This window comes from Sturnus vulgaris, chromosome 2 (genome assembly GCF_052056855.1).
Source record: "Sturnus vulgaris isolate bStuVul1 chromosome 2, bStuVul1.hap1, whole genome shotgun sequence".
Taxonomy (NCBI): domain Eukaryota; kingdom Metazoa; phylum Chordata; class Aves; order Passeriformes; family Sturnidae; genus Sturnus; species Sturnus vulgaris.
In genome coordinates, this window is record NC_142244.1 from 94587822 (window position 1) to 94598432 (window position 10611).

General features: G+C 38.6%; 1 protein-coding gene across 3 annotated transcripts in view; it reads right to left on the minus strand.

Annotated features, from left to right (window-relative positions):
* The window catches only part of LOC148224908 (uncharacterized), a 403359-nt gene extending 394448 nt beyond the window's left edge, over positions 1-8911 (minus strand). The window contains exon 1 of one of the 3 annotated variants that reach the window (XR_015801703.1): positions 8196-8648. Coding sequence is in view for 1 of the 3 variants with exons in the window: in XM_088160159.1 (XP_088016285.1) it covers positions 8196-8363 (168 nt within the window). In the remaining 2 variants the exon portion in view is untranslated. Of the gene's footprint in view, positions 1-8195 lie in introns of all 3 variants that reach the window. The other 2 variants (XR_015801696.1, XM_088160159.1) reach the window with 2 other exon arrangements.
* Between the last annotated feature and the right edge of the window lie 1700 nt (positions 8912-10611).

Genomic DNA, 10611 nt, shown 5'->3' on the forward strand with positions numbered 1-10611 from the left:
ACTATTTAAAGGAAATTTAAACAATGCAGACATTTGTCTCTTCCTTTGCTAAAAGCAGAGAAGATAGAAGATCAAAATAAAAATAATCTCTATGGAGCTTAAAGAATCCCAACACCTTACTTGCCAGCAGGTAACATAAAGCCAGAAACAGAAGAGAGAGCAAGGAAAAAGGAGAAGATTGTCCTGATTAAGAGAGGTGATTGTTTCCTTTTCAACCAAGTCCTGTATGCTTGCTGGCTTTCCCTTTCCTCATAGTGGAAGTCAGGCAGAAAACAGAGACACTCATTGCTTTCCCCTTTTCTTCCTCCATATTAAAATAAGGTAAGCCCTGACCGCATTTTCTTCTCTTCATTTAAGGATCCAGCACAAACTAAAACAAGGAAAGCCCAGGGTGAGGAGGGTGCCAGTGAGGAGGGGAGCCCACTGTAGTGTTCTGCAAGGCTGTGTTTGCATCAGCCTCCCAGGGAGTGCCAATTCCTGTGCAGCCTGCCCATGTCCTGTACCCGGATGATGCAATGCCACTGCTGCACAAGGTCAGCATCCACATGACAAGCTACCAAAAAGAATTGGCAAGCCTTCACTGCTGCTTTTGACAATCAGCTTCAATGGAGCATAAGACATTAGCCCATCATCTACTGAGAGAAGCATTATTGTATAAAGCTAGTAGATTTTTCACTCTTTTGCAGAATGAAAATCATGGGAAGCATTATGTCCCCTGGACATTCAGAAAAGAAATGTAGTTGTCAGATACAGAATCACTACAGCATGTGACTGCTGCTAGAGCTTAGTAACTGAACAAATATCTTTCTATCTTTAGGTTTCTATGTCATATCCAGTCTGGAATGCCAGCAGCTGTAAGTTATTGCCACCTATGACTGTGCCGTGGGCTATCACAGCTAGCCTCAAAGCATTTCTATTTGTCAACATTACCCAGGAAAATCATCACTTGTGACTTTCTTAAGTTGAAAAAGGAAAAGAGCTCATAGGCTTTAGACTCACACATACTTTTATAACACAAAAGGTACAGTTGGATCCACTTTTGCAAACAAATCTAATGTTTTCTTCAGAGGATTTTATGTGTAGTTTTAGGCAGCAACAGCCACCCTCCCAGCTACATGAAAAATTAATACAATTATTCAATAAGAGTTGGCACATCCCCTTCCTGTGTTATAAAGCTCAAACAGTCTCTCATGTTCTATTCAATAGTATTTTAAAAATTCCTTATCCCTTTCAGTGTTGGATCCATGCCACAAACCGTGCAGTGATGTTACTGACTTCCTGTCCAAGCCTGCACTACCCACCACATCTTGTCCATATGATGAATTATATAACAAAGAGTAATTTGCTTGAGCACATCTGTCCAGGTAGAGACAGCCTTTAAAAACACACAGCACATCCACAGAATGTGTGTGATACCCATTAAAAGACGTTCTTGAAAACATGACAGGAAGTTCACAAAAGTTCACAGAGTAGAGTTTTGCCAGTTTCTACAGCAGCTTTTGGATGGGACTTTCAACAGCCTTTAATCATCACATGTGTCCTTTGATTCAGGTCTTTGCACAACCCTGATTTCAGAGAGGCCATTATTTTGAAAACATGGACTCTTGCAGCTTAAAGATTCATTTCTTCTTTGAACAGAACTTTTTCCTTTTGCTGTGCTGCCCTCCAAGGCAGCATTTACACACACAAAAGCTTGATCTCTAGGGACAACAGGAATTCAGTGGTTAAAAAAATTATCTCCCTTATTACATGAAAAGCTTTGGTCTTATCTTTATAAGTAACTAAATGTTTATTTTTCTAAGCTGTCATTCAGTGTTGAGAAGAATACTGAAAGAGGATCAATGCCCTCTTTCTCTTACTCACACAATGTGAGGTATGAATACCTAACTGGACAGAATTTCTATAAGATGATGTACTGCTGTTATTCTGGAGTGAGTTGACATCAAAAAGTTGCATCCCAAACAGTTTTTAAGAGGGATAAAAATTCGGACACATCCAAAGTTGAATGTTTATCTACCTAGTATCACAAAAAATTCTGGTCTGTTCTGAATTAGATTAGTGTTGAGACATTGAGGAAGCATCTTCAGCAAAATGGGCTTTCACTGTCAATAGAAGACAAAAGTTGGTCACCCAGAATTGAACCTGAAATGGCAAGGTTCCCACTAGATTAAAGATCTGTATCAACTGGACCTTTTTCTGTATCCATTCAACCCAGTACTTTTGTACTCCAGCCTCTAGACTGACAAGGATGCTGGCCACCAATGTCAAAGTCTCGGATGCACAACTCAAACTTGAGTAAACTTAACTCCCACATTCTTATTCTGTTAGACTAACCAGAGTATTACCTGATTTTAAGTGCTGAAATGCTTTATTAAATTAACAGGCAGTAGAGTCTCATTTAAACTGCTATTCTGGTTTGGAGACCTACTGAAGCTATTCAATTCACTTTAAAAACTCATTACAGTAAATCTTCTTATGAACTGACAAATTATTTTAATAATTTCAGTACAGTTATGTTAGCTTATGAACTCAAGTGTTAATCAGTAATTCATTCTTCATCTTACATATTTGCATCTCAGCCTAATAAAACAACTGGAAAGTCCAACGGCATTTTATCCTTTAACACTTATAGGCATGTTTACATTGATTTTGTAAAAAATTGTCAGTTAAAGCAACATAATGACACATTTCCAGTATGGTTTAAATGCAACATTTTCACAATTCCAATATGGTTAAAAACTCGCATGAAAGACCTTGATGAAAGATTAAGACCAGCTCCAAAGAGACACTGGAGATGAGCTCTCAAACAGAAAAATCAAGATACATTTTGCTAGCTGCTATGAGATATGAAGTATTTTATGTACTTTATAAATGCTTTGCAGCTGGATGTTCCATTTCCTAGGGAGACTGTAATGACATTTTTGTAACACTAAGTTTTGTATCTTTGCTGATTGGTAGAAGTATAAACTGTGCTCTTTCTTCAGTGTAAGCAGTGTTTGGGAAAAGGCTGTATAATTGTCTGGGGATGGCTGGTTAATGCTTCAGATGTGCTACAAGCCTAGACCATGAAAATGAGTACCCATAACAGTGACAGTAATGAGTACTGTTAATTTTTTCCTTTTTCCTTGGTGCTGTGTAGTGGACACAGCAATTGCTTCTTGTTCCCGTTATTCTGAAATTGCTGGTATTTCTTTGGCTTCAGTGCAGCAGTGGGAACATAATTTTTTATAGATGACCTTAACACTAGCAAACGTGGATGGCTTAAGGAGCAAAAGAAAAAGGCTGTTCAACTTCAATGCTTTTACATTTGACAAAAAGAGAGACCTGCAAAACTTTTGCAAAGCTAGCATTTGTGTGCACACCTGATTTCCCATCACTTTCACATCTGATTTCCAATTAGTTACAGATACTTAAATGATGGGATGCTCTGGGGAAATTAGGACCAGTGCTTTGAGCAGTGATAAGCTAAAATTAAAAGAAGATTACATTGTATTTTAGAGAGGTAAGAAAACCAGTGGAAATAAAATACATATGTGGATAAAGAAAAAAATGAGGTCATCACAAAGGCATGAGTAAATTTTTTTTAATTGACTGTTTCATGCTTTGTGGTAGTCTTTTCCAGCTTCCTAAGAACTTCCAGTTTGTATTTCCTCCATGTACATACTCAAAATACCAAGTATGCATTGGTCTGATTTTGCACCATGTATTCTCTTTGGCCGGTGGCATCAGAGATGATGCTAGAAATATTCTGAGAGATCATTTCATCAAGAATTTACTTCCTTAAGCATCTGATTCTTCACAGCTGTGCAGAGTGACTTAAAACTCCCTACAGTTGCAGTGGGTGTTTTTTGTACATTTATACCTCTATTATTGTGAGGTAGCCTGCAATCTCAGAAATTTGTGCCCAGCCATCATTTCCTCCTCCTCCAATTTCATCATCTAACCTGGAGGATGCCCAGACCTTTGAACTGTTACCCAGCTGTCATGCCAGCCTCTATTTTTTATCTACTTTCTGAAATCACCAGAGAAACAGCAAAGTACTAGACAGTGGAGAGTTAGGATCCTGGTTTCCCATTTGTAATAGTAAATTGGAGGAATTTTGCTTCAGCTCACTGTTTAGTTGATTTTCCTCTGCTTATTTCCAGCCCATTTTGAACCAGTAAAAGCTATCTCCTTTCTTTCAACTGCTCAAGTCCATTAGGTAACCCAACTGCCAGCAAAAATTTTACATTTATTGACTTACTTGTACTATGTTTCAGAGCCTTAAAGCAGAAGGATGCTGCTCCAACCATCTTTCAGAACAGTTAGGATAAAATTAGCTGAATTACACTGTAAAATAACATTACCCTCAGGCCATCACACTAAGAAAAGTTGAGGAACGAGCTCTCCTCATAAAGCAGAAAATTCTTATTTCAAAGCAGAACATTGGTATTCAAATAGCTACATTAAGAAGGCACCACACACATTAGAGATCTGCTCTTTTTTCTGGCCACACTTCATAAAGAGGAGGTAAGAGTGTGTTTACAACAGGTGACAATGCAAAGCCTGAGCACTAGAAGGCAAAGCCTCGTTTACAGAGCTCTGCCTGGATGTCTTAATAAAAATACTTGAAGCTTTTCATTTTATATGCACCACGTGGATTCAAGTACACCGATAAGGCAGAGTGCACTGAAAGCTGAGAACACAATAAACATTGAAGTCTGCTAACCTTACACCTAACTTGAAAATAAAAAGGCACCCATAAACAAGCTCTCAGTTTTCAAGGATTGAAGTAGAGACATATGAAAGTATCATAACTTCAGGCTGCTCTCAACTTCCAGTTGAAATACGAAACTTTAGTCTGCTCTCAGCTTCTATCTCTGCAATTTACATAAAGAAGTACAGCATTTTACTAAAATCTACAAAGTTTAAGCAAACATAACAAAAGAGTAAGAGCAAAAGCAGGAAGGTCTATGAAACAGCACTCTACAGACATTCATCCACAAAATATGGGTTGTACTTTGTGACCTTCAGTGTCATAATTATTGAAAAAAATCCTTTAATATATTTTTCATCTTAAGTATTATTTTTACACATTTTAGAGCCTACAAGCCTGGTGTCAGAGCTATTCTTGCACCAGATTTCTAATATGAATAAATTATCCAGATATGCCATTACTGAAGATTCCTTTTTAAAAAACAACTACATGCAAATCCAGCCAAGGTGACCACAAACTACTTGTAAAACAAGGCTAGAAAATTTAAATATATTTAGTACAGAGACAGGGAATATGTAAAAAATATGTTTATACTTAATTAACTTAGTTTACCTTCTTGTGTAAAAATTCAGGGCTTTTTTTCCCAGTGGTAGGGTGCATTCATTAGGTAAGATATGTCAAACCTGGATATATTAATTCTCATTTTACTATGGGGTTTGATGGCCTTCAATTACACTCTTGATATATTATGCTATATTTATATATTACACTATATTGTCTACAATGGTGGGTACTTGCTTTTTATTGCAAAATACTTACTATCATTTGCCTTGTATGTCTAGGGGAAACCATACTCAGTAAAGAATTTAAGTTCCAGCATCAGCAGAAACTTAAAATTTCAAGACAAGTGTACAGGGCATCATCCAACCAACTATGTCAACAGGGGACAGCTTCATGTGTTTTAAGTAGCCTGTAACTTACAACTGCATGGACTGCAAAGGTGTTCCTTTATAAACTTAGAAATGCTAATTGCAATGGAAAATATCTGCTTTTGTGAGTTACAGCAGTACATAAAGTTAACATTGATAAACATCATATTTATGTTATACTCTAAAATAGGCATAATGAAATAAGTTTGGATGTCTTACAGTGTTTCACTGTTAGGTAATTATTCCTAATTCATAACACTAACATAAATAACAGAATAATATGTGGACATGAGATGCATTAGCAGTTCTCTCATGGGAAGCTTGTACTTTCTTTAGTGTACAGCTGTCCCACTCTGGTGCTGTCAGTGTGGGAAATGTCTAATGCTAGTGAAATTTAAAGATGTCGCTTGTTTTCATGGATGTCTGCACACATAGCAGAGCTTCATTAGAGCACCTCATACCTAAATGAAGCATCCTTTCAGCCTGAAACCCAGAATAAACCATGCATTTCCATGACAAAGGTAAATCCAACATCAGAAACATTAGGAAGCATACTCCACTTCAAACACATTCACTCCATCTTATTCAAATATGGCAAGAGAAGGGAAATTCTTTCTATTTCTTCTAAAGCTGTAGACAAAGTGGATTCCTTGGCAAACTTGTTATACCTATTGTATGTATTTGGTACTAGGACAACAGCACTGTCCAACTACAATGGAAATGTTTCCTCCTAAAGAAAACTGATAATGCAATGTACCAGAACTTGCAATTAAAAAGCTAATATCACCACCACATGTCAGTTTCCCAATGAAACAAATGCCAAAACCACATTGCTAGATAGTTTATTTTTCACCAAAACAAAAAGGTTGGTTCTATTGAATAGACTCTCTGTTCTCATATTAGTAAGTACCAACAGATGCTCTTTTATATGCTAACATACATTCCATTCAAATGCACTTGAAAATTTAGTTATATTATCATTCTTTTAAACACAAGCAATAGTATTTATCTCAATTCAACTTGAAATGAAATATAAAGCAAATTTTCCCATTGCAAAGAAAACTGGAATTGAATGCATGCTACATTTTGTCTAACCAGCATTTACCCAGAATTTTTGATTTTCAAGATTTTTCTCTAGACAGTTAACCCAATGAGCAACAACAATATAAATACTTGTAATGTGCACAAATATCATTCCAACTGCAGCAGTAAAACATATACCAGTCTTAAAACACTTTGAGAAATAAAACACTGTATTTCTGGGAGCCAAACACAGAGGTATGTTAAGTGAATAATAAAAACACATTTGTGTGTACTAATTGGATAATGACATATATTGCTTTGACTGTCAGTTACCACTGTGCCTTTAAAAGTTCCTTTTGTTAAGCATGTAATTTCACTGTTAAAAATGAATAAAAACCTCTGCAACTACTTGAAGACAGCCTTGCATACGTACAGATCTAATGTCAATGTTACTTTGAAAATAATCCCCACTGTAAGACTTTGCACTTTACATTCTCATTTACTTTCATCTGCCTTGGATATGTTCTCGTTTGGCGATGGGGGGTGGGGTTTGTTAAACTTTTCTAAACCCTTGGGTAAGTTATAAGGAGAACAATACACCTGGTATTAATCCATTCCTTATTTCAGTTTAAAAGAGTGTGGCTTGCAGAGTCTGGGTTACAATCCCTTACACTGTAGGAAAGCCCTTTGCAAAGCTGCTTCCCACTTGCCACCAAGACACGCTCAGCCCTCCAGTCCTCCCTGCCACTGAAATCCACAAGTAATGGCACAGTTCTGACCCGCTATCGTGCCTCACCCTGCATCTCCCCGGGCACTCTGATGAGTGGCTCTACTATTAGTTCTGTAATCCAGGCAGGAAGACTAGCCAAAATTCAGCAAAATCTTTAAGCGATCTCTCACCTCAGCGTTGGTGAGGCTGATCAAGTCTGCATCTTACACGTAAACAGATTCCAAATCAGCATTTTTGCATATCTGTGTCTGCATGCAAATTTGTCACCACTCAGAGCTCAACACTACCAAAGCTATCAACAATGTAAAAGCATAAACTGATGGAGAGGAGCGCGAAGGAGGTAATTTCAGGTACTCAGACTGAAGTTTACCCTCCACTCCCCCCAAGCTGAAGCAAAGGAAAAGAGTCACTACAGACAGGACACGCTCCCAGAGTTTTCCGCCAGCCTCTTGCCTTTGCTCACACAACCTATCTGAGGAGCAACCTCCATCCGTACCAAGAGCTTTAGCATCGAGTCACAAAGCACAGACGTGACAACGAGGTACGCCAATTCAACAAGAACCAGTGCCGACTCAAACCTCTAAAGTCTCGCCCGGCTAAGTAGAAAAAAAACCCCGAACCCCGAAGCAGCATTCCCAGGAGCACCTCACAGAGCGCTTGGAAACGCTCACTCTTTGCCCCTGACGTCCTCCTGCAGCCCCCGCTCGGCTCCGAGGTGGCTGAGCCCACGCCGTGCTCCCAGGGGCTGGGAGCCTGTTTCCCCAGCGGCGCTTGGAAAATTCCCAGCCAAGTTGTCCCGGCGCACGCCTTGGCTTACCCTGAGCAGAGGGCGGGCAGGCGGGCGAGCAGGCAGGCGGGCGGGCGAGCGGGCAGGCTGCTCCCCGCGCCCCGCGGCCGGCTGCGTGCGGGGCGCGCAGTGATGGAGAGCAGGCAACTCTTGAGAGATAATCAGCGCTGAGAGGCTGCTCCTGTGAATAGTGTACATCCTGTAGCAGCAGGCTCTGTTTCTAGCAGCTGGCAGCAGCTTTCGCAGGAGCAGTGATGAGCACAGCTTGAGATCTTCCACAATTAACCAAATATTGTATAGCGGCAACAAATCAACAACTAAAACCCTGCTCGCAAATAAAAGCAAAGTACAATTTCAGATGGGAGCTGAAAGCTTAAGTCACCGAATGCTACATCTCTTCTTCAAGATTATTCCAGCAAGCTCCTTCTGCTATTTTTACTGTACCATAATGCACTAGGTCTGGCTTTTACCCTATTGAAAGAACATGAATATATTATTATCCACACAAAAGAGCAGGTTATTGTTTATGAATTACCAGCCTTCCCAGCAACAAAGGCTATTTTCATAAGAAAACTCAATTTCATTTTAGCTCCAATTTGATTACCAGCTGAAGAAAAGCAGCCCTGCGCCTAAACCTCAAAGGATTTTTATTCATACCATTGAATGGGCTTTATTGCTTCCTTTTCAAAACTGATGTAGAAAGCTTTTAGAGTAAAACATTGACAAAAAATTATTGCGCTGCTATTTTGTGCAATAACAGAGCTGAAGAGGGGCAATGATTTCTCAGTCATCCTTCACTGTACTTCAGAACAGTAAAGGCTGGAATTAATGACAGACCATAGAGAGGAGCTAAGCCAAGGTCTCACAATGCATGTCAAATCTAAATGATCACTATACATTGAAAAGACCCAAAAAAGCCTGCAGCTGATTGATTCATGGCTTTCACAAGAAAGACAGGCTTGAAGAGTTTATTGCACCACAATTTACTCTGAATTATCATAAAAATGAATGTAGAGGCTGAATGTCACCCCGGCACACTCCAAAAACACACATCCAGGGACAAAGTTCACCCAGGAATTATAGCAGTGCTGTTCATGCTACTATAGTTAAGGGTCTGTCACTTTTCTCCTATTATAGGGGGTTTTAGCTCAGCTGTAAAGCTGTGCTCCAGAATAAAACTTGGCACAAAGGTCTCATTTTGAGGGAATATAATTTTTTTAAACAAATGTAAAAAAAAAAAAAAAAAAAGAAAAAAAAAGAAAAAAGCCACAAAAAACAACAAACCTTCCTGGCTGTTTTTAAGTTAAACATTTCTGAAAGCTGCTTGCTAATTTCTGAGGCTTTTAACGAATTGTATAACTCTAAATTGGGTTTAGGAATTGAATGATTTTTTTCTTTCAAGAAATAAAAATTAAACTGTCAGACCATAAACGGCATAAATTGGTTTTGCTGTATTGGACAGAAAGATTTTTAAATTATTTATCTTGTTTTGTCGGACATGTATGACAGAAGAGTAGAATTGAACTGCTAGTGCATGGACTTTGCCAGAGACACCTGGATGCCACATTATGAAAGCAGCCTCTGTACTAATTTGCTCGGTCACTAAATTAAGAAGTCTCCACAAAAATTCACATACAGCAGATTGGAATGACTCAAATGCAGCAAATTTAAGGCTACTAATTCTGAGACAATTTCTCTGTCTTTTCATAGCTACAGTAAAAATTCAATTTATTCATTTTCATCTTTCAGTGGTTTGACATCAACTTTTGAAAAGCTAAAGTGGAAAATAGGCTGTAGTTGATACCATAAGGCCCATTTGGGGCTCCTTTAAAAAAAACCAAACAACTGTATTAGTTTTACAAGTAAGCCCACAAGTCACATTGTGCATTTTTTAACATTACCTGTCCTGAGCAGAGATTCACATTTCAGGCATTCCTCTTAATCTCATATAGATTTCAGGGGAAAAGAAAAGGCTGTCTTTAGGTTTTGGTGGAATTCTGGAATTTCAGAATAATCTGAACTTCCTTTCTAGTTCACTTTCAGAATGGGCACAGCTCACACCAAAAAGCTAAAAGGGTTAAGCTCTGGCTAAAGGCAGATGCTACTCCTAAGGTTCATCTCTAGGTCCAAAAGGGTTTTGGTTCTTGATGCTCTCTTCAGTGAATCAGACTTTCTATACTGGGATGGTCTGACTGCAAAAGTCCTTTGTGAATTACAGTTAAAATAGAAAAATAACCTGTTCTGGAACATTTTGTTATGGAGCATTCTCACTGAAAAATATCTGGAGATTTTATAAAAGCAAAGAAGCCTGAAAACCCCTCCTTCAGTGCCTGAAAAAAAAAGCATGCACATTAAAAGAACTGATTTTTAATGAAATACTGAATACTATTTCTGACAGTCGGGTAGTTCCCTACGAAATTCAGTAAACACAGACCACTGTCAGCTC